Consider the following 23,956-nt stretch of genomic DNA (forward strand, 5'->3'; position numbering starts at 1 on the left):
TCTCACGACACAACGCAGCAGCATTTCCGGCATCTGCTCTTCTTTCCGACAATGTTGTGTTTACACCGCTCTGTTACCTTGTAAGCCTTCGATCTCAGCTTCGCGTTCCCCGCGCTATCGTCCTGAGCCTGCGCGCGGTAGCTCTTCGCAGGAATGTTAGAGACCACGATCTCGTGTTTGCTCTCGCATCCGAGGATCTCCGTGTCGTTGCACACCTCTATCTCGTTGCGCTTCGCCACGTCGGCCTCCTCTTTTCTACTATATTCAACTAATACTAGAGTATCGCTTTTAATACTAGGCGCGTGCTCCTCGAGCAACGTGTATCCGCCGTCTCTCTTCTCGTTGGAAGGCTCCACCTCTTGATCGGGCAGTTCTTTCTTCTCGCTGTAAACCTCTCGACTCGCTATCAGCTCGCCCAGATTTTGCAAGAATAAATCCTCCTCGCTCCTCTTCCTCAGTCTGTTACTCTCTTCGTTCAATTTCTCGCACAACTCGTCCGACTTGTCCGAGCTGATCGCCTCTCCGCTCAGGCTTTTCGTTCGGTCGTCCGAGTAGGTGCTCAGCTTGTTGTCCGGATAGCCGACGTATTTGTCGTCGTGCAGATACACGGAACTCTCGTTGGACTCGAAGTTGCTAGCGTTTATGATGGATATTCTGGGTATGATCAGGTCGGGCGGTATGCCGTCGACACCGTCAGGCGGACTAGAGGTCAGGGATCCCTTGTCGACGAAACTGTCCCCGAAAGAATGATACGCTTGCTCCCCTTTGCCCTGGATCCAGGCGTGAGTCAGCAGATGGGACCTCTGCCAAGACACGTCGCTGTTCGATCTGTTGGTTCTAGCTGTCCACTGGCGGTCCTCGTTGTTCGGCCAACAGGTCGACCGCAGGCAACAATCGCTCGGACTCCTCTTGATGTCGAACCCCGAGTCTTGATCCGTGTCCCCGGCCTCCTGTTTCTTGTTTCTCACGATCAGCTCCAGCTTGGATTTGAGCAGTGCCGGCGAAACCGCTCTGTCGACGCGTCTCGAGATGTTGGATGCGTGGACGGTATGCAAAGCGGATTCCCGCTCGTTTTCGACGTCCGGCGTTTCGGTCGCAGCGATTATCATCGCGTTCGGACTCGGACTGTCCATGCTATCCGGGGTGTAGGGATCATGCTTCAAGGGTACCGCGTGCAACAAATTGGCCGATCGGTCCGCGTAACTACCACCGTAACCGATACGGCCTGTCGCGCAACTATTGTAATCAGGCAACATGGACAACAACTCCACGTAATCGTCTGGCACTCGAAAGCAAAGCTCAGGTGCGCGCGGCAAGCTGCAACAGTTTATCATACCTTCGTCCAACGCTAGGTCAGCCCTCAAGTAGACTGGCTGCAAAAGGGGAAGAAAAACATGGACGATCCTTATGTATTATCGTGCATCGGTCGATGAAGAGAGAAGTGGGCAGGGGGGCGTGGGAGAGGGACGTTCCTCGCGTGGTAGTTTGGGCTCCAAGTCTCTAGCTAACGGTTTTTACGTGATTTTTAAGGGAACTATGATACAAGAGATACACGGTGAAATGCATATGGTAAAGCACGGCAACTGAAGGTCGATCGGTCTCGAATGCTTTCAGACCCCTTCACAGTTCCGAAATCTTTTCGGTCGACTCAAGGATCGGGTAATGTTTTTTTTTCGGGAGCTTATGATCGTATGGAACACACAATAATTATCTGTGATTCCAACATGGAATTTGTGAGATCGAGTCTCGGCGAGGTCCGAGGTGAATCGAAAAGTGGTACTACACTGAACCAACTACACCGAGCAAGCCCCTATATATAATGTTGTTATAATAGAAACAAGAGATATAGTGTGGAACGCTAGCAGAAATATATATATATATAGGATATACGGGAGAACCAAGATAAGAGAACAGGCAGACAGTTCATAGATAGGTACCTTAGTGCTTAAAGATTCATTCGAAACTCCAGAAAAACAGGCTGCACCATAATAATTAAAAGAATGAATCATCAGAATAAGAACTAGGAAGTGTGTAAGTATATGTACCCAGTATAATAAATATAGAAAGGAAAGAGTTTCTATTTCGTTTTTAAAAAAAAAATAGTAAAAAAGTATTCTCGCACCTTATGGTCACCCATGCACGTTATCGGACCTACTATTCCGTATTCCACCGCATCCGGCGACGACATCTGCACAGAAAAATCAAACGTGAAATATAAAATCGCCTGTCCCGGAGACACTCCGTGGGTTAAAAAATATGTTAAAACGATGGGATTTCCATACATCATGGACCAGCATTTTCGCTGTCATGCTCAGTAAAACACGGTCGCACCAGGCCGGGACCCGTGTTTGCATATAATGCGAGCCTTCGTTGACGTCTTCCTCAAACGGGTAACTGGGCACAAATTTAATCGGAAATTCAAATAATCTTCCGTCAAAGTCTTCCAGCTCTCTGTCATATTCACGTAGCTACATAAATATTGGTAATTTCATTATGGTCTTCCTAGTTATCAACGTACACCACCGTAAGTAACATTACAGAACAGATGTAACGGGCAACGAGCTGCTTACCCATTCGCCGCTGTTCTGCATGAACATGTTCTGGTGCTCACAGTGAGAGAACTCCTTCTTTCCTAACGTTAAAATGAGATCATCGTCTTTATTGTGAAACTGCAACTTTGAAATGTTTCCCTTAGTCGATAGCCTTCTCTCTTGAGTATCTTCCGTGAGTTTCTGCGTTAAAAGAGAAACAAATCTTAATTCTTGTTTGAACAAGGACTAACATAGGAAGATAAGAAGTGTTTAATGTTTTACCTTTATAACACCGGCTGTGTCCGTTCTAAAATTAAAGTCCCCGAATAAAAAGTATGGTACATTTGGATACTTGTCATTATGAAACCTATCTAACGTATGCTCCAGCGCTCTTCTGCGAGTTTTACTATATACGGATGGGAACTGGAATAGAATGATTAAACGATCAATAAGGTCTGTTGTAAGTCTACTTTTTTAGTTGATTTCCGCGCGCTTACCGTTTCCATAGCGATAAAATTACTGGCATCGTGAAACAAATGTATATTTATGAGATCAAAAATCGTTCCGCTGATATTCCATCGCGTTCTCAGAAAACCTTTTCTGGACCATTTGCATTCCGGAAAGAACTCCTGCGGAAACTTCGCTTTCTCTTTGGTCGTGACGGCTTCTATGTTCCCCGAGTGTACTTCCTTGCCACTTACCGGTACAAAAGTGCATTCTACAAATACAATTGTAAATTCGTGCATTTATAAACAGCGGGCAGGGTGTCTCGTTTTACTTGAGCACCTAGCATGTTAAATATTTAATTTGTTATTAACAAAAAGAAAGTAAGAAGTTTTTAAGGTGCTTAAGTTAGCTTGGACACCCTGTATATTTATAGTACAGAGTGGTATAGTACCTTGGAAGTCCCATAATAAAACATCCTTCAAGGATTCGTGCACAAAGTAAAAATTCCCAAGTGCCTGCGAAGATAATTCATGTTTGAAGAATTATGTCTACTTATTTTGGTGCTTGCAACAGGGTTTTGTAATTTAGTTTTTATTTACATACTGTGAAATGTTCTGCAGAGGAGTAATCCTCGTCTAAGAATACTCTGATCTTGTCAAACAGTCTTAATTCTTCGGACGACATAAGCAACCTGCAAAGACACAGAATTATATGGTGTTCCATAAGAGGTCTTGAACTTTTCCTATTATATTGCTACAAGACAGGCTATACTGTAATTCTTTTTTTACATTGCTCCCCCATGAATATCACTCCATAAGCTCTTCTTTTGAAGTGGCTCACTCAACTGTGGAGCCACACGTGACCGTCTATTTTTATTCCTTTCTGCCAGTTGTGCGTTAGACCACATTCAATATTGTGACCAAGGAAAACCTGTTTGTCTTGGTGTCAGTTTATAAAAACTTGTACAAAGCCTCTAATGCATGTTTTCTTTAAAATAAGATGTATCTTTCTAACGCAGAGCATTAGTTTCCACCCCATTAATTCGGTTAGGCTCAAATAGGTCTGTCAATGGAAACCCTTCGACTGCGCGTCTAATAGGATTTGCTAGAGAATCTTTTCCGCAAGGTTCCAAAGAATATTACCAGAGATTTAATTACCTGACAAAGTCCTCTACGTGTCTCATGCTTTTCTCATAATTTTTACCACCCACTTCTTGGCAGTGCAGTGCAATAAACTTTGGATCCAGCCTTAATATAGTCTGTGGAAAGCGATTGTTGTCAATGCAAGTACACGATGTCTGTATACATATGATAACGGTGCACGTTATCTTCAATACTTACAGATAAAAACTCCTCCGTCCAAATTTTCAACATCACGCTAGGCTGCGAAAATAAAAATACAATCGTGTTCTTATTCGTTCGACCGCTGTTACCGACGCGTCGACCGTCGGTAAAGAAACTATAGTGATCCCGACGCTGATCGTAAAAAAATCGAGGTTGGCAACGATGGCCGGTAAATATCAGATAAACAGGATGCGTTCCTTCCGTTTCCAGTATCAATTAAAAGTAATCTCGTATGTCTATCTGTTTACTGATTCAAATATTTGCTTTAACTAGGCGACCATTTACGAAATCGGCGAAATGGAAACGAGTTCGTACGCTTCTCGTACGAACGGGAAGTAAATATTTTTACAGAGAAGCTGTTGGATCGTTCAGGTGAATATTCATTATTTATCTCTGTTTAAAATGACACAAACATTTTTTTGTCTACATAATTATTGCCGTGTCCTGAAACAGATTCACGCGTGCTGATAATCAACGTGGGACCGGGATTGTCCGTTGCTGTTGTACGCGTAGCATCGTGTCGGACAATGAAGAAAATAAGGAGAAGAAACAGTTGAACGAAGAAAGAAAAGAAGTGAGTAGCGTGAGATCATGATTGTTACTTAAAACCTTTTACGTAAGATACGAGGGAAACCACCCCAATGGATCATAGTGAAATACAATTGACCCTAGAAGCACCACGATGTCGAAGCGAAAAAGCAATAAATTATAAAATTGCATTTATCGAGTTTGAAATAATTTTAATGGTCCTTTTATTCCATAATTGTAAAACCACAGTACTTTAATGGGTTGTTCTGATTCTTTGCAGGTTCTAGAAATAAAATTCATCGTTTCTAACACACCCAAATAGCTTAAAGAAAGTATTTGTATCGCGCGTACGAAACTCGCGCCAAACGCGAGAGTAAAAAGGTAGGTGTAAAAGGGGGAGAGAATGGAAGAGAGAAAGAAGAAGTAGGTCGTGTCACGTAGGAACGTGTAAATCGCGAGGCGCGATCGATTGCTCAGGGTCGCGTGTGTGTGTGTCGGCTCGAAAGAAAAACATCGGAAAAATCGCGTGTATTTTTGTACGTACCTCCTCGAAAATGCTGCCCACGTTCGCCGTGACCAAGAGTACCGGAACACTGTCACCCGCCATGCTCTTGGCTCTCGTAGATCTCGGATCGCGAAGAGAAGAGAAGAGAGAAAAAAGAAAAAGGGGGGAAGAGGTTTCGTGGAGGCTGAAGAGATGTTCAAAGGCGTCCCACGACGACGTAGAAGAGGGACAGGGCGACGCGCGAGGCCTGTCACGAGCACACTGTCCACTGGCAACTGTGTCGAGTAGTGTGCCAGCCCAGCTAGCAAGCTAGTAAGCAAGCAAGCAGGCAAGTAAGCAAAGCGAGCGAGCGGGGAATTAGGTTCCCGTGGGCGCACTGGTACTCGACACTCAACACTGAGCACTCCGGCACTCCGTTGTACAGGCTCCCGGATGATTTCCGACGAGTTCCCGAGAGGTTCCCAAGAGAAGTCCCGAGTGGTTCCCAAGAGGCGAAGTCACCCCTGGCGATGGAAGGTCCGCGCGTCCTTAGGGAGCGATCAATCCCTGTGGCGAGCTGCGGCCACGGTTCCGCGGCGTGCACCGGTCGCATCAAACCTCGCACTGTGAATACGACACATTATTAACCGAATAACGCGAGGCTCGTTCGCGCGCACCAGAGAGAAAAGTTGTGCGGTGCGGTAAATATATCCCTCTATCGGGCAGAGCGAAACCACGCCTACCGCAGACGTCAATAGGCAGTGTCGGAGAGAGGAGATACCGGGGCCCCGACCGACACAACACACGTCCTCCACACACCTCAGTCTAAAGGAATCCCACGACAGACTTCCCAAGCTTACAACCTGCTCTACTTTATGTATTACGTCGAGGCCTCCTGACGAACTTCCACGAGAGGCTAAATCCGAAACAATTAATTACTCTTAAGTGTCAAACGTAGACTTATACTCTAACAGAGACTCGGAACGAAACGAATGCTTCCACAGGATCAACAGTTTAAATCAACCGCCACGGTACAACAGCCCTTCAAGCCCATCTGGAAAGTCTCGACGAACGTGAAATATCCGATTTGTCTCAAAGATCGATTTGATTGTCAATTAGTCAAGCGCTAACTGCGATTGTTCCCCGAAAAATTGTAAAACGGTTCGCAATAACGTTTAATAGGATTACATTGTGGTCAAGCTTGATCGCTTCTAGAAAATCTCGAGTAAGTTGGCATTTTTTCCTATTATTGTTTCGAATATGACAGTTTGCAAACAGAATTCTAATAATCTCTAAAACATGAGAAAATGTTTCGGGGCGGTAAAAATGCCAGCTTCTCGACATCGTCCAGTAAAGAAATAAATCTAGTCGCCGATACGGTTAAAGAGGATTTCGCGTTCTCGCGGGCCCGTTGCTTCGCGAACCATGTAGCCCAGTTATCGGGAATTACTAAAGCGTCACGATAATGAACAGGACGGAAGTGTTGCGCAGATAAGGGCACGTGTGCGCGTGCGACACGATGCTGTATATATACGCGTCGACGGAAACCTGTAACTCAATAGCTGGAGACCGTGCGAGACACACCTTGTAAAATTGCTACAGGCAAATAGGACTGCGAACCCGACGCGTTTGAACGACAAAATTTGAAGAACAATCGAGGTCCGAATAGCTCTTCCGTCGAGCGCAGGAAAATTCGAAGAAACCAGGCTTGCCAACCGCGAGGGACGGTTTCGAATAGAGTATTTTTGGAAAAAACGAGACGAGACGAGGTTCATCGTCCTCTCGGCTGGTACGCTCCTGGGAACCGTTGTCAGAAACGATGTTCCAGCTGCGCATGAGAAGGGCGAAACGCACGCGCTCTTCTGTTCCGTTTACCATTACACCGTGCATTTGTTTTTTCGGCAAGCTCGAATCTGGTTCGGCGGTCGGACACGACGACGTTGACGGTGTGCGATCCGTTTCTGTCGTGACGCTGTAGATTATCGATGATAAACTGAGTATCGGGGAGCGACCCTTTCGCGGTTTGTCGTGCGGCGTCGATAGACTACGAATCCTACCCTCGATCGTCTTCCGATCCAGCCGAAAGGCATCTGGAGTGCGGCTCGGTTTTCCGGTGTACACTCGTGCGTATTCGCAAGTACTCGCGTGCTCCGTCCGCTGGGCGTATCGCCGCGACCGGTTTGCCTCTTGTAAAACGATATCGCGTTGGTTTCGCGCGGGTGTCGCAGTCGAAACGCGATAGATACCATAAAGCATCGTGTCAGCCGAACGTGGAACCCACTAGAAGGTTGTCTCTCTGTACCGAGAACATTTTTGCGCTCTCCTTGTTCCGCTACCTGTGTTATCGACGAGCACCATCGAATCGCCCGATAAGCATTATCGACGATCTAGATCGCGAAAGCAAATCCGTGTTTCGGGGATAGTTATGACCTGTTGTCCTAGATACTCGGTCCCCTCGACTCGTATCTTTCGATAGAATCGAACTTATCAAACCGTTTACAATCTCGCGGAACCTCGGCGAATACTGTTCCACGGGATCGATGACCAGGATTCGCGGTTGCGCGCGATCCTGCTCGGAAACGCGAACGAAAATACGGAGACGATAACGCTCGAATCGGCTGGTCGTTTATCGACACGGGTCTCGCCGCGCCATGGACTCGACCATGCTCTCGATCATGGTATTGTTTCTGTCGATGGTCATCGCCGGCGCTGAGAACATTCTGATCACCGAGGTGTTCGTGATCCCCATCAAACCGGAGACGTTCGAATGGAGCAGCGCCGACGGTAAGGACAAGAAGAAACGTCGTCGGACGAACAATGACCGTGTTGCATCGCGTGGGCGTCGCGTGCAACGGAAATAATCCGAGTAACGGGGGCGAGGCGGGCGGCCCGGAAATAACTGGACACGTTAGCGGGTCCGAGCGATACGCGTTTTCGATCACAAACGCGTTCAATTGTTATATGCAACCGTGTCTGTCCTTTAATTGGTGTAACCCTGAAAAGCATACAAATTGTTCCATAAACGTTTTCTTAACGTTTCGGACACATGTAAAATTTGTAACGAGTGAACATTGATTCGCTCGCATGTTAGGATTAGAATTGTTGTTTTATATAAGTTATATTTAAAGAACTTCGCAAGACATGTGGTTGAACAACGTGGAGCTAAAAAACGAGCTTATGAATTATTGATGGTCGCGTTATGAATGAATGTTCACAAGAAATTCGCGCGACAATGAACGTGTCGATCGAATTGACCGCGTCGAAATCGAGCAGCGTGGACTCGCATACCAATCTCTACAATCGTCGAGCGGTTGTTTCGGACCAACAGCTGACGATGTCACGTGTATTTTAATGCTTTCTATCGCGACGTCATTCGGAAATCGTAAACTACGCCAAACTCTCCCTCCCTCTCTATCTCTCGGTCTTCCTTTCTATTGCGATACGATTTCCTTAAACTGTTTATGTAGATTATTATTTCTTCGAAGAAGTGTGAAATCCATACGACTAAGAGGCACGCGCTCCCGATTACACGGAATTCGATTAATCAGAATTTATCAGACTCGATTTCCACAGATATTTCTCGATGACTAACATAATTTCAAAATGTCGTGTCTTGTTTTTTTAGGACGGGCCAATCAATTCTCGTATCAACCGTCTTTGTTGAACGCGCCTGATCTACCCTCCTGGATCCATTACAGGTATAGCAAGAGGGACCATCGGGGATTCTTGTATGGAGTCGCTGCCAAGGATCAGAAATATTTTCAGGTTCGATGGCGTTGAATTTTGAAGATTATTGAAACGATTAGAAAAGATGTATCAAAGGATAAAAGATTAAAAGGGAATAATTTTCAGTTGGGGATCGTGGGCCTGAACAAGCACACGTACGAGACTAGATATAAAATCCTGGACATGAACGTGTTGGAGAAGGAGAACCTGACCAAGTACGAGGTCCATCTGAAGATCGATAATTTAAACGTGGAGGACATGTTCGATCGGAACAGAACCGTGGAGCTCCTCGATATATTTAGGTCTGTCGATAAAAAAGAGACAACAGGTATATAATAGGCGCAACCTTCGGTGATACCAGGCAAGCTAATCCCTTGTATTTATAGGAAAAAGCTGTGGAAAGAAGCCACCGATTTGTACGTAACTTTCCTCGCTTCTGCGATCGAGCTGGGCGCGCGGCTACCCTTAAAACCCAGCGAAGGCGAAGGGTGAGTGCATCAGGAATTACCAGATTCAAAAGGGTGAATTCTGGAAATGTTATTTGTCGGAGAATTTAACTAGTACTTGCCACCAATACCAGTTTATTTATCTAAACAACTCGGTTCACTTTGCGCAGCGTTCATCTCCAAGGGTGCATAGTTCCCCGGCCATCGAATACAAAGAAAAATTAAGGAAGCGTGTGAAACGGAAGCGACTTCATAAAAAGAGAAGTTTTCCCGGGAGGAACAAGTTCAGCCGTTACAAAAAAAGAAGCGGTTATCGTGGTTGCGGCAATCGAACGCGGTTCAATGAGATTCAGTGTTCTCTTCGATATTACACCACTGACGCATTAGACGTTCGATCAGCGGAAAATAAACGCGAATGACGCGCGTCCCACGCATCCTCCGGCTTTTTTCATTCCGAATCGAAGCATCCCGCGCCGGATATATTTTTCGCAATGTCACGAACGACCCGAAGTGATCCGATCCCCGACAGATCTTTTGATCTGCATTGAAGCGGCGCTGGCGCGTGCACGTCATCGGCGATAGCCATCTTTGGTATCGCACTTGAAAGTTTGTTTGTATTTTCAGTTTCATTATGTAAGCGTTCTCGAATCTCGTCGAGGCTGGACGATGATCTACGGGATCCGCGGAGGACTTACCAAACCGCGATAACGATCGGCAGGCGTGACCGTTGGCGTCGGTTTCCCGCCAACTCGGGAATCGTTCGATGTGCACACTTATCAATGGCGCTCGTCGCGGATGAGTAACGGTGTCAGCACTCGTCACGGTACCAAGCGGCGGACACCTTCATTTCCGACGAAATGACTCGTCGACGAGTCACCGCGAACAGTAATCATCTCTCGATACCGTTGCACGTGAATTCTCGCGATCGGCGAGCATCGTCATGCGTCGAGCACACGCGGAGAAAGTTGCAATCATCGGATTCGAGTTGTTAGATCGAATCGCCGACGAACTAACAGTTAGGAACCGCAGCGTTTTATCTGTTGCTCTTTTAAGTCCTGCGTTTCACGGGTTCGTTAGCAAGTCGGTACGCACTTGAGATTTATCGGCGTAAGAGTTTCGGTGCGAGCACGATGGTCAGAACACCGGATCGATATCGCGGCGGATAGTCAGACTCGCGAAATTAGTTAGCGATGCAGCGCCCGAGCTTCGTCGTCTGGAGAACGCGACGAAACGACGCAGATTAGTCGCGCGCGTAGCCGAATGTTGTATAATCTACACATATAAGTAAGTTGCTAACGTAAGTGCGACATTGTCAACGCGCGTTCGTACGAGTCGAGCCGACCAAATGGTTTCCGGCTGGTAAAGAGAAGTGTGTTGCCTCGTTCGTTCGCTCGCCAGCTTTGCTCGCATATCTCGTATTCTTAGCCGAAGACATCGCCGTTTCCCGCAACACGCGACTATGCACCGCGGTGAAAGTTTGTCATTGACATCGTTGACTTGTGAACACGACGAGGAAATAATCGTTTTCGGTGCGCGCAATCGGATACCGATACTATGGCATTCCCCGAGAATTGGACGGACGGAACGTCGCCCCGCGGGGCGAAGCGATGCGCGCAGCTCCGATACACGGTTCGAGAACCGATACGGTCGATTAACCGATAAGATTGCTTTATCTGGTCGCTGGATTGCCTTGTAAACAAAACCGAGCATTGCCGGAGGTCCCGGACTTTAATAGCGCCCCTCGTGAAGTTTGTTTTACGCGAAGTTAACGCTGGAACGATACAAAAAGAACGGCAAGAATCGATGGCGACCTGTAGCGAGACCGCTTCTTCTTACTCGATAAATTGGAACAAGGCCCGAAGTTGTCCCTCGACAACACAAGAATCTCTCGCTTTCCCGAAACGATGATGCTCCGACTCTAAATTGTAACCGTTAAAGTTTCATAAACATTCCGGGAATCAGAAGATGTTGTCGGAACTGCGCATCAGCGTGTCGAACGTAAAATTTTCGATGAGATTCGAGCAAGCGGATGACGCAAACGGGTGCCCGCGATGATTCTAGCGAGCAATTGATGAGACATCTGAGGAATCTCTAACTACGATGAGTCCGTGTTCTCTCGATGTACCGGTTGATCGAGCAACATAGTCGCCACTGTGAATCAATAGGACGATCGATTGTCGTGTGTTGAACATAAAATCCTTTCGTTCGAGTTTTATAACGTTGTTTACCAAGAGTCGAGCGGATGGCTCACCGCGGTTAAGCGGAAAACGGAAAACACGCCGCATCGGGATTGCCCCTAACTTTCGACCGAGATAACGGGAAGCAGCGTGCTGGCAGGAAAGCCGTGACGCACTTTGAAGTTCGAATCCTACGTGTCATGGTGCACGTAGACAATTCCCGTAGATTCTTCTGCCGTCACCTGTCCGAGTCACCTTTCTCCGCTACATGACTGCATTCCTTTTGTATTAGGGTAGTGATGAGACTGGGCAGCTCGGTGCCGTTCTCGCAGGAGTTGAACGAACTGCAGGAGGAGGTGAAGCCCTTATGGAGGAAGCTGTCGTCCTGTCCGCGGGACTTTAAACGCACGAGCGTCGAGAGATTGTTCAGGGAATCGCGATTCGCTCTAGACTGGTGTTCCTTTAGATTGGTGAGTGCTTCTTCGATCTCACTTTTAAATATGAAAATGTGATATTACATTCATCCTATTCCCCTCAGGTGGAGCAAGAGCAGCAAAGTCTGCAGCACGAGAGCGCCAGGCGAGGACCCAGCATGAACGTGATCGGAGCCGACGTCTTCGAGCACTCGGAGTGGCGATGGGCTAGATCGACGAAGGCCAGCATCCCAACCAGAAGTTACTTCAAAGAAATCGCCACGACGATTTTCGTGCCCACCGCTCTGCTTCTCGTGCTAGCCGCGTTGCTCAGCACCGTGTTGTGCATGAACCACGAGAAAATGTAAGTGGACCGATCTTCTTTTGGATCGGGGAAATGTACAATGTAAACGAAATCAAGCTGTACCTGCTCGAAAAAATAGTTCCTATCGCGAAAGATCCAAGGAAAGACGGTTCGCCTTCGCGACGATTCGCAATTAAGTGCACCGCAGGTTGTCGTTTTCGAGAACGCTGACCGAAATATTTGTCATTCCGCCACCGACGACCCACGTGTTCGGAGAGTGAAATCTGACGTTGTAGCTGCGTGCAGCAACGAGCCAAAGTGGTAGGGGCACTGAGAACCGGATAGAGGGGGCTACTACGACGACTGGTTTCATTCATAAACGGCCACGATATCTGGTCAAGCGGTGACGCGCGCCTCGCCGGCGTGTGCGATCGAAAATACGGCGTTGTAACGTCGTCACGAGTCCCCGCGTTCTGCGATAAATGTGACAAACGTCGTAATTAAATGTGACGAACGCCGTGCGTGGACAGTTCGATCGGGAACCGGTTAGGGTTTCGTAATTTGCGACCAGATTTTGATCACCTTTCACGGTCAGAATTCGGAACAGAATTTTTCCAAAGACATTCGAAATTTCCAAAAGAACAGTCTATCGTCGACATGCGAACGTACTAGGATGTTTGCGCGGCTAAGATACTAATGACGTTTGGAAGCGGCAGTAAATAAGCGATTTTTTGTCGGACATGTATGCTGATCGCCGGGTATAAATAGACGGAGGTTCAGCATTTTGCGAATCGCGCGCCTCGCCAGCATTTAACGCGCAGTGTTCTTATCGTCTAGATCATTGAATGTGTTGTGAAAATAGTATGTAGAACTGGCGATGTGAATTCATCGTACGCTTGAATTTTTCTTTAATAAAGAACTCGAACTGGCGACGCGCGTGATTCGATCGAGCTTCGCGAAGACGGTCGAAGAGCAAGTCCGATTACTCGCAGTCAACTTAATCAGCGTTAATTATTCGCGCCGCGCTAACAGAGTCCAATAACGCCAATACCACTACGTTGGTACACCGATCTGACAGACAGGAGCCAGCGCTCCGAACACGCTGACATTGTCTATTTATAAGCAGACAAGCCTGGCGATAGCGTCACCGATTGTCCGCGCCTGTTGCCGCAATTAGTTCCAACCTTTTGCCAGCGACGCGTTTACGATTTCAGAAATTCTGAGGCGCGGCTGTGACATTCGATGGGAGCGAACGCATTCGCGGCGGCACAGTGTTAAAGGCACGGAGCGGGTCGAACGAAACTTCCGGTTCCGTTCTGCGCGGTGTTAATCGACCGTGTATCCGTGCACACCTCGATTCGTGCGCAAGTTTCATTTACAATTACCCGCATGAAGGCAGTGGAACGGAATACATAACCCTTGTATAGGCAACTGGATATACATTTAAGAACTTACGCTAAAAAGGTTTCTCTACGATCATGCAAAAGTGTCGCAAAATTATATTATTATTCCCCTCCTATATATTAGAGCTGAACGCTTGTAAATACATCTCTGGTTGCCTACTTGCAAGGGGTTGACTGCAACAGAAGCCAAAGTAGTGGCACAAGGGGACTGAATTCGAGTTAAAAAATCAAAAGCGAATATTTTATCATGAAGATCGTAAGATAATATTTTTTTTTTATTTCGTTCAAACGTAACCCGCGTTCGAAATACGCGACAGGGAGTCACCTTGTTGTTCAAGGGTGCAGCGGCCCGTGATCTACGGTATCTATACACACGCGCGATCAAGGTAATTGCCATCGGGCCATAGATAATGCGGGTTACGCGAAAAAAAGAACCAGCATGAATTGGACGTTCGCATACGCGTCACCAGATATGACTCACGGAAGAAAAAGTGTGAATGATAACGCGAAACTAGTATTCATTTGAATGATCGAACGCGGTTCGGCGGAATGTTTCAAAAAATTTCCGTCCTGTTTGATTGTAATAGACACCGAACAAGAGCAACAATATACTTTGCCTTCCGTAGGGACGATCCCGAGTCTGAGGATTACTTCGACCAGTTGTTTAACGTTTGCCTAGGCGAAAGGCGGGGAAGAGCCAGGTACATACGCGATTGAAAGCCACTAACTCGTGTATACTAATCACTTTGACGATTCCTCTCTAACGCACACAAGATACTACTAATCGTTCGCGTACGTAAGACCTTTAACGAGCGCGATTCATTGTACGATTCCGTGCTCCGGTTGTTGTTTATATTTTACTGGGCCGAGGTTTGTTGCTTGAACGGAATCAACCCCCACCGACCGCAAAATTTGGTAGTTATCCTGGTAGTATATTTAAAAGTACTTGGAGTTTTGCCCTACATCCCAGCTATTCAAGAATTAATTAAGCTTTGCTCCTATTGATTCTACAGAGGGGAGGAGAGGGAAATCAGGTCCGAAGGGATTGGCAGCAACAATATACAAATGGTCCAGTACGCCGCCACCGAGAAAGGAACTTTAAAGTCTCTCGCAGTTCAACCGTCCAGCCCCAATGACTCTTTGATGAGAAGCCCTAGGTGAACATCTTCCATTGCCACAATAAAACTATTAAGTCTCCTTTGAAATGACTGGTTGTTTAAAGAGTGATCTTTTAGGATCTCCAACGAACGATGCAACCCATACATTCGACCAAACCCGCCGCCATATACAGGACCAAGCAATTTGTAAGTTTAACGTTGTATGGGTTTTTTTCACGAACATTTCATTCATTATCATTCACGTAATATATTTATCCATTAGAACCGGAATTCGAACGGATTTCTGACTACACGAGGAGCCAGCCAAGACGTGGTTTTGTTAAGCGAAAAAGTTAGCTCCGCTATCTATCCGCTGCGAATCGCAAAATTGTCAAAACTGGCTCCGCATTATCCGTTAACACCTGCAGAGTACTAATCTTTAGGAATTGATTAGTTACCGACGACCGTAAAGAAACGGTGCTTAACGTAGTCCTGCAAATAGCCCCTTTTATACAATGCCCTGCGCTGAATCAATGGCGGTGGTAATTTACCACTTTAGATATAACGCAAATTATTCACAACGAAAATGCGTACGTTTAAATGGTTTTCTCGAAGATATGTAAGGATGTGAGCGTGACGTTTTTCTTACTTTCTGTAGTTATTTCTTAATTACGACATACCAAAGTACATACGAATCGCAGAAATTACGAACGCGCGTTAATTATACGTAATGATGGTATCGACATATTTATGTGCAATAATAAGCGATAAACGATGCCTACACGTCTGAAAATTACATAATAGTGTACAATTACCTGACTTTTAATAAATTAATGCCAATTGTAACTTGTTTCCAATTTGTATGGTGTCACTATCTCATCGTTGGTAATTATTGTTACCCTTTTTCTATTCGTTACTTGTCTAAATATTTTTATTTTTCTTATTTTTTTATTAAATTTGGCTCTCGCATATGATTAACGTTCGTTATTATTACTAGATTATAAATTGATTTGCACGCGCGGAATTTGCTACAAGGTTATTTTATTATTAAGGCTGTCGAATGAAAATTTTGAAATGATCTGACAGAATATCTATTAATTTTCAATAAGTTCCTCTTAGAATCACCTGGTACGCCTTGCCTCGACGGTTTCTCAAGCTTAAGCATCAAAGCACCTAACCTGTTTTATAGTTACGCGTGCGCTTTGCACAAACCATGCTCGATCACGGCGATTTTTTAACGGTGGCACCGTTGAACGATCTTGAACTTGCATCGGGGCAGAAGTTTTCTATGGTGAATTAGTTTGCGCGACAGGGTAACAAGACAAGCGTCGGTCCGGTGCAACATTTCTCGTCAAACTCTCCAAAATCATGGCTGGCATTGTACCATTGTCTGGCAAATCCGGACGAAAACAATGGACACTACACGGTAACACAACAACAATGCTCCAGTTTTGAACTTTTCTACCGTTCGATTCTCCTTATTGTTGATGAAATTAGCCCCGGCAGAACCGTAACGTCGCGACAACTGATGACGGGTATCTCGTGCGAATTTTTAAACGATTCTCGCGAACGAAATGTCAGTCATCTGTTACGTTGTCCCGTACAAACGAATCACTTGACAACTGACAGATCGAGAAGGATTTCATAACATCGATCATTTCAGATGGACCGCAAGGGTCACTCAGAAGATTGCGATCGCAGCTCGCCGAGGATGGTTGTCCCGAATCCCAAGTTGTTTTAGCTAAGCAACTATTGGAAGAAAGATGTGGTAAAATGAAAATTTTCCATTTGTATTTTAGTACATTTTTTTGTTTTTTTTTTTAAATTTCTAAATGTGTGCATATAACGTTTAGATCTGGACGTTGACAAGGAGGAGAATGCAAAGTTGGGCGTATATTGGCTTACAAAAGCTTCGGAACAGGGTAATTTGGAAGCAACAGATATCCTCAGGAAATGCTTAGCATCTGGTCGTGGCATCACCGAACACAATTATTACGATGTAAAGAACTGTTTGGATATGACTCAAGATGAGAAACTGGCCAGGAGAGCAGCTAGAGAAATGTTTACTAGGTAGAAGAAATTAAATCTTTTTAATAGACGATCTAAAATACATTTTGAATGTCACGGTGTGTTTCGTAGCCTATCGAATGGAGAAGATTTTATCACGACAGAGCAGTTGCAAAGACGAATGAGAGACCTGGCATCAAATATAACCAGTATTGCTGGTTGTTCTCGTTTTAGTAACATGTCGCAAAATAACATGCAGAAGGATGTAAATGATGTTTCTACTGACGACACAAAAAATGGGCCTTCAGAAGACTCTGTACCTAAAAAAGAAGAAGAAAAGGAGAACGATGCTCATGGTAGGAGAGTACTTCATAATTAGCATACTTTGTATTTATCAAAATGTGTTCAATTACTTGTTTGTTCGCAGATTGGATAAATTGTCAAGGAGAAAAGATTACGGAAGCAGCTTTAGTTTCTGCTGCTGCCAGTTATGCTAGAGGAAAGCTTCCCATAGTTTCACATGCTCTCTGCATGGTTGACACGTCGCAAATGGCGCTAGACACCATACCACTACTCCAAAGACCTTTGATATATCCTCTCGCATCTTTGAAGCGACTCTATATTTGGTTAATAGAAACATTAGGGCAGAGAGGCATGTCGATCAGAAAGTTTCTCTTCACGTCGAATGTTCATGTTTTATTGTTGCTTTTATTGTATTCGTTGGTTGGCACGGAGAGCCTGATCCTTTTTATACCGATGGCGTTGTACTATTTATCTTTTATAGTAATGGTTATAGCCACTTTCCAAATGCTGCAACGGAAACGTGAATTTAATCAGTTTCGCGTTTGGTCGGGTTTATTTCTCAGTTACTCGGGGGGAAACCTGAACCCCGAGGAAGCAGAATATCAACATTGCTGTAACAATTTGAAACCTTACGCTCACTTCTTCCTCGCGTTGCTTCTAAATCTGATGATTTATCCTATTATCGCCCACCAATGGACGCCTCAGTCAGAGTTCACGATTATAGCGGTCGCGTTAACGTTGGTGACGCTGCTGAACTTCATGTGGAAGGACTCGTCGAAATTCCCGGACTTCTTAGCGTTGTTTAGTTTTAGCGTTCACGTTTTAGCCAAGTATCCGTATGAAACCGATATCGTAGTCGCCCAAGGATGGAGATTTTTAGACATTAGAGTGCCTACGTTCGCCTCTTACGTTGTAGGCAACGGTATCGAGTTTTGCCTGAATTTTCGTGCGGTTTTCTATCTCTTGATCCCGGCGGTTTTCGCGAAAATGGCCGCTCAGGACAATTGGCGGGGCACTTATCAGATCTTGATACCCCATTGTGTGACGCTAAGCTGGTGGCAAATAGCGATTTTCAGTTCTCAAGGTGCAACATGGTATGGATTGATTAGAGGTGCTCTCGCTCTAGTTGGCATGGTTCTTTTCCTACCACTGACAGGTCTAGCGTCCATTGTCTTGCCGATAGTGGCCGCTGCTAAATATCTGTCCGAGAGCGATATAGCCATGAGGATAGCAGTAACTTCTTTGATCGGAGGAATACCATTTTTCGCCTCTTGGTATTTAAAGAGAGTTAGAACGCCTAGGTTTAATTGGATCATTACGGTTGTGCAGGTAAATATCTCCATAAAAAAGTGCTTGATTGTTCCAAACTTTAACTATTTGATTATTGCAGCTATTTCTGGGTATTGGTGCAGGTATGTTCCTGTGCTGGCCGGTGATCATGGAATACAAGCAAGAACCGGACAGGTTCAAGGTGATATCGACACTCTCGTGGGAACAGTATCAGAATCATTGTCACCAGCCCGCCTGGGAAGAATTATCGTCCAAAGCTCAAGTACAGATTCAGTGCGCCGATCTGGAAGGGATAGTGGTCTCGTGGGAAGGCTATGTGACCAATATTAAATTAAGAACGTTGAAGAATAACGTGGCGACAATCTTCGATAAATTACCTGACAGTATTAGGGACACGATCGGCTGTATCTACGGTCAACCGTATTTGAATAATTGCGACTTGATCGACCAGCCGCGACAAAAGAATTGCAAGCAGATCGCGAGCATTCAGAAGCGGAAAAACAAATGCCATTTCCCTGCATGGAATCGGTACGAGTTCGAGATCTCCGTGAAAATGAAAAGCGGCATGTGGGGAAACAACGCGGAGATTCTGCTCATAGCCGACCATTCGTTCACGAACTTTAGCCTTAACATTTACCCGGGGGATAAAATTTGGTTCTCCGGTACTCTGCTGAATTACGGTTTGGAGGAAGAGTCCCTGTTGGGCGGTGCCGAGCCGCACGTTCAATTGGAAGAGATCGGTTGTCTCGCGTGTCATTCTATCGATTTAAAATCTTACAAACGCTATAAGTATCACATAACGTTCAGTTCGATTTTCAGCGACCTTTGTCTAAGTATAAAAACCGTTTTAAACTTTTTGTTTAACCCCATCGTGATGTTCAAGTAATCGTGTGTCGCATGATCGCAACGTACCTCAGAACGTTTATTACGATTATAATTGTTTAATGGAGATCGTTGAACGTGCGTATCTACAAACGAATTAAGACGGAAGCGTCGAATTCTCCTTACTATAACGATGTTCGTGTATTATTACGGTTTCTTTCTTCTTATAGTAAAGTTGTTATACCATTTATTCTAGTTGAATTGGAAGTTATTGTTGTTTAAATAACTGATTATAGATTAAACGAGGAAACTTTTTTAACCGATACATGTATAGAACAATACAAGCATAGTTTGATGTTATCAACTCCTCAGGCATTAGAAGACACGATCGAGAACACAGAAAATATCTATGTCACAGAGCGTACACTTGTATACATACATGAGTATGTATATTTTAATAATGACATATTTTCGTAAGCATTACTGCCAGTTATAGAGACAGATATGCTTAATATTTTTCTATTACGTATATGAAAAATTCAAACGGGTGGAACCTCTGGTAATCTTATTTTAACACAACGGTTACATAGTTTTTGTAATGACAAAATTTTCATGATAACATCGCTTCGTATCCGAAGAATTTGATTTGTATTTTTAAACCGGTGTCTACAACGAATGTGATGCGAGTACCTATCCGTTATCGGCATTAATTTTCTTAGAAGTTGACGTTGCATCTTCGAAACGTTCTTGTAGGTCTATTAAGCTTAATGGAATTATTGAGAAAATTGTAATTTAGTTGTTGAACTATCTTTACTCGTGTAAATGTCATGAATATTACATGTATTCGAAGCATAGGAAAGATATATGTACATGTATGTTGCATAGGAGTTACAAGTTATTGTTAAATCGATGTCAAATGTCTAAACTATGAAAACATAAACAATTAAAGAAGGTCTCGTGAAAACTGTCCAGAGTCATCGACGACAGTTAATTTCATGTCATATCAGGACAATGGTGACAAAAATAATAAAAAAAAAAAGAGTATAGTCGACATAGAAGACAAATATAGACGTGCCTTGATGTTTTCTGTTCGATTAAATGATATTATTATTTGTAATAAAATATATTTTGATGAACTGGCTTCATGATTTCGTACGAAATGTATTTTTCATATACATTTTCTTCTGATTTTTTTTGTTTTTTTTACATAAAATTGTTTATGTTTTACCAAGAAATGTAATTTTCATTATACAATTTAATATACTTTTATTTCGTATTTGGCAACAGATGACGTACATTGTTTTCACGGATGATAACATTATGTTCTTTTCTTTCTTTTTAACAAGACAATCGTATGTTCAGAGATCTCTTGGTTTTTGTATAAAAAAAGGGTCACGCAGTATGAAATCACTCTGCAACCATTTCATACCAACAGTTTCGTTTGTTTATGTACAAATATAAAATCTACATCAATAAAGTCTTTTCGATCAATGTCAAGAGCGATCTCATAGAAATCGACCATTGTTCCTAAAAGAAAGGAGGTCATTTCTCCGACCGGATATCCTACCCACGCGTGTGATGTCTCATTAAAAAAATCTTGCAAGTTCCAGACTCACTGTGAATAAATTATCGTATTCCTTAATTCGAACCGATTACATAAAAAAAAAAATTATCGTTACCTCGGATTCTAAAAGAATGTAATTAATGTACATTGTACTGAACTTAGAGCTACGGGGATTAACTGCAGCAACCTAAGGAGGATGAAAAACTTTGGCAAAAGGAACTGTGTGCACTACACGTATTTAACATTATTAGGACCAGAGTAGAGCGATAGCATAATTCGACACGCCGTACAATTGCTGCAACAATTTACACGTTACTTTTAATTATTGTTTAATCAGTTGTTGCTATGTATACTTCCTGTACGAATTTCCTTCGGTAATGTCGTTCTCGGAAACGGGACTATTGGCTAATACAGTAACCATTGTTCTCTTTACACTAATATCCAAATGAACAGTCTTATTGAACACTTTACAACGACACTTGAACTCATTAGAACGAACATTCGATATAAACGAGAAATTCGAAAGTGGAATAGTTCGTCGATTCCTCGCCGCGCGACTTAATAAAACCGTTTCCTACTGTTCTCTTGATGCTTTTGATACCACATGATACCTATTACGATGCAGGCGATTATCGCGAGCGCACTAACGAGCATTAACAAGAAAAACATTATTCTGCTTAACGTGGATTGCTTTGGATCGTCTATGTGCTCTGCAACAAGAAACCAAACCAATTAATTCTCTTAGCGAGTAAAGATATTATTTCAAAACAATCATTATCCATTACTATATTCCATTACCTCGTGGAGCTTCGTAGAACGCAGCCGAAGGCAATATGTTGGATCTATCTTCTTGATCTTTTGGCTAAAAATGGATACATGTTGCTGATAGCGATCGTGAAGTTCTTATAGTACACGAAGGTAATACTTACGTCATCTGGTAGATCCAACTCAAACAGACGAATCGATAATAGATCGTGATTGTCAGATAAATCACCTGTCGTCGCCGTAATTCCAAAATAGTAGCCAGTGGGAAGCTTTATTTCTTTCACGGAGAAACATTCCTTCCATGCAGCTTTGTTAACAAAGTCCGTGGATACTAAATAAAAATGTCTTTTAGAGTATATCTTGTACATATTTAAAACCATGTATATGTATAACATGTTCTCAACACTATTGCAACTTTATGCTACATTAAATAAAAATTAAACGATTTTTTTCATATGTTTATGAGATAGCATGCAAGCTTTGTACCAAAAATCTAATTTAAAAACTAAGCAATGCACAAAAGCTGAAGATGTACCCCGCTTATTGAAGTTGAGGCAGTCCACGTTCTGAGTCAGAACGCCTCAGGAAATGACCTTAATGTAATATAAACTTGTACAAGCAGCGCATAAAGAAATGTAAATAAATAGAAAGCATTACCATAAGTATGTTGCATCTACTTCAAATGGCTGGTTGCTCATATATATACATGTTTGAACACTCTTGCAATTACTTTAAACAATGAACATCAACAGAATTTTCAAGTACTTTTTTAAGTTTGAACATGTTAGAATATCGCAACAACAGATTTCTCATGCTCCAAACTTTTACTATATCCTGTAATTACGATTACTTACCAGTTAATGTATCTCTTTCGTATCTAATAGCGATATGCGTATCGTGTTCTAAGTTTCTGAATTTTGCTTCACAGCCTGCAAGTTGAGTGTGGGTTCCGTCACGATCATGATCGTAATGCAAGGAACCATTGTTAACCATGGCAGAGATGTAAGGATGTTGGTGCTAAAATATTCAATAAACTGAATGTATTATACCTATTGTTATTCAATCAATTCTGGACAATTTGTGATACATACATTGTGCGGACCGTTGTGATTGCTATACGTGTCTAAAATGATAGCCAATCCCTGGAAATAATCCTGATTTCCAAACACCGGTCCATTCTGCATTCTACTTTTAGCATACCAAATGACAAATCCATCACCGAACAGGTCTCTTCCTTTTCCGTGAACCTTGAAATGGACTTGGAACTCCCAATTCCTTACATGGCAAGGCTAAACAACAACGACATAAATACGATTAGTCATCAGCTGCTATGATTCTATTCTTTGTCTTTACAAAACTGGTCATTCTTCTTCTTGGTAATCTAAATCGCGTCAATGCAACATTTCTAATCTGTGAAACTTGCCCTATGACTAATAAAACAAATCTGATAACAAAGAATTTGTAACTTACAACAGAATTCCATATGGCACCTTGTTTACTTTGGAGGTCTGGGGTTAATCTGATATAATTATTCGTGACCATTGTGCTACCAGAAAAATCCCAATAAGGTATTGTCATTCCAGCACCTGAACATAAATACATAATTTTCTTACACGTTTCTGTCTCAAGTTTTACACGAAAATTTCACAAGCAGGTAAAATTCCTTTACCTCGGCTTTAATCGAATCATTACTAATTCATAAGAAGAACTGTAAAAAAAGCTTTTAATATTTATAAAAGAATAACCTTAAACTCTCATTTTATTTATAAGAAATTTTCGATTGTAATCGTACATGACTCGCATATAGAAGAATTTAAATTAGAGGACATTACACGTCATGGAATTTTACGTCGTTCAACGTAATTTCCGTAAAATGATACAAAATTTACAAACCTTGATACGGTCTGATCAAAGAATGCTCTCGCTTCATATAATCTTTTGTGTTCCATTCCGCAGTCGCTAACTGCCAAATACTTGCAACAAATACGAAACACGATATCACATTCATTTCAAGTGTTTCACGTCTATGCTAAATAACTTTGAATATTAAATCTACAAGCTTTAGTCCACCGAGAGGATTAGTACCCGTAAGTAGTAATCCACTGAAGCCACTGCCGGAATTACAATTCTGTTATTCGCGGATCCAAGCTGAGTAGCACCAAACACGCAATCCAACCAACACAAAAATACAAACACAATAACGGGCCCTGTACTATTGCGCACGTCTAGGCCGCAGCTTGATTCGTTACCAAGGGTCGTAATACAATATTTCTTTGCTCTGATTGGCTAATGTTTCACTGCTTAGC

At 43.4% G+C, this 23,956-nt stretch overlaps 4 protein-coding genes across 7 annotated transcripts; 2 read left to right on the forward strand and 2 right to left on the reverse strand.

The window, feature by feature from the left end:
• Positions 1-16,200, reverse strand: LOC144471528 (uncharacterized). Of its 3 annotated transcripts, none has more exons than XM_078183648.1 (12): positions 16,078-16,200; positions 5,394-5,957; positions 4,319-4,360; positions 4,136-4,236; positions 3,582-3,669; positions 3,430-3,493; positions 3,029-3,249; positions 2,814-2,954; positions 2,571-2,732; positions 2,283-2,468; positions 2,123-2,188; positions 1-1,373 (listed from the first exon to the last, which is right to left on the reverse strand). In XM_078183648.1, exons 2-12 carry the CDS (start codon positions 5,454-5,456, stop codon positions 3-5), a joined length of 2,505 nt encoding a protein of 834 aa, XP_078039774.1. In that variant the 5' UTR covers positions 5,457-5,957; positions 16,078-16,200; the 3' UTR covers positions 1-2. The 3 variants fall into 3 exon arrangements, with proteins under 3 accessions (XP_078039774.1, XP_078039775.1, XP_078039776.1); XM_078183649.1 differs by lacking the exon at positions 16,078-16,200 and adding an exon at positions 13,584-13,601; XM_078183650.1 differs by lacking the exon at positions 16,078-16,200 and adding an exon at positions 6,011-6,031.
• Scgalpha (sarcoglycan alpha) lies at positions 5,968-15,764 on the forward strand. Its single transcript, XM_078183654.1, has 10 exons — positions 5,968-8,117; positions 8,959-9,098; positions 9,186-9,361; positions 9,446-9,547; positions 11,975-12,152; positions 12,221-12,459; positions 14,429-14,503; positions 14,816-14,959; positions 15,038-15,106; positions 15,183-15,764. The coding sequence occupies exons 1-10, from the start codon at positions 7,985-7,987 to the stop codon at positions 15,205-15,207; spliced, it is 1,281 nt and encodes a 426-aa protein (XP_078039780.1). The 5' UTR covers positions 5,968-7,984; the 3' UTR covers positions 15,208-15,764.
• On the forward strand, positions 16,185-20,812 carry Wfs1 (wolframin ER transmembrane glycoprotein wfs1). The gene is made up of 6 exons (XM_078183647.1): positions 16,185-16,325; positions 16,563-16,667; positions 16,753-16,969; positions 17,039-17,262; positions 17,334-18,538; positions 18,600-20,812. The coding sequence occupies exons 1-6, from the start codon at positions 16,268-16,270 to the stop codon at positions 19,383-19,385; spliced, it is 2,595 nt and encodes an 864-aa protein (XP_078039773.1). The 5' UTR covers positions 16,185-16,267; the 3' UTR covers positions 19,386-20,812.
• Positions 19,926-23,809, reverse strand: LOC144471529 (vesicular integral-membrane protein VIP36). 2 transcript variants are annotated; one of them, XM_078183651.1, is made up of 7 exons: positions 23,544-23,809; positions 23,121-23,236; positions 22,742-22,939; positions 22,505-22,667; positions 21,815-21,981; positions 21,684-21,747; positions 19,926-21,595 (listed from the first exon to the last, which is right to left on the reverse strand). In XM_078183651.1, exons 1-7 carry the CDS (start codon positions 23,656-23,658, stop codon positions 21,444-21,446), a joined length of 975 nt encoding a protein of 324 aa, XP_078039777.1. In that variant the 5' UTR covers positions 23,659-23,809; the 3' UTR covers positions 19,926-21,443. The 2 variants fall into 2 exon arrangements, with proteins under 2 accessions (XP_078039777.1, XP_078039779.1); XM_078183653.1 differs by lacking the exon at positions 23,544-23,809 and adding an exon at positions 23,320-23,450.
• Positions 23,810-23,956: the final 147 nt, after the last annotated feature.

The sequence above is a fragment of the Augochlora pura genome, chromosome 6, assembly GCF_028453695.1.
Source record: "Augochlora pura isolate Apur16 chromosome 6, APUR_v2.2.1, whole genome shotgun sequence".
NCBI classification, from domain to species: Eukaryota; Metazoa; Arthropoda; class Insecta; order Hymenoptera; family Halictidae; genus Augochlora; species Augochlora pura.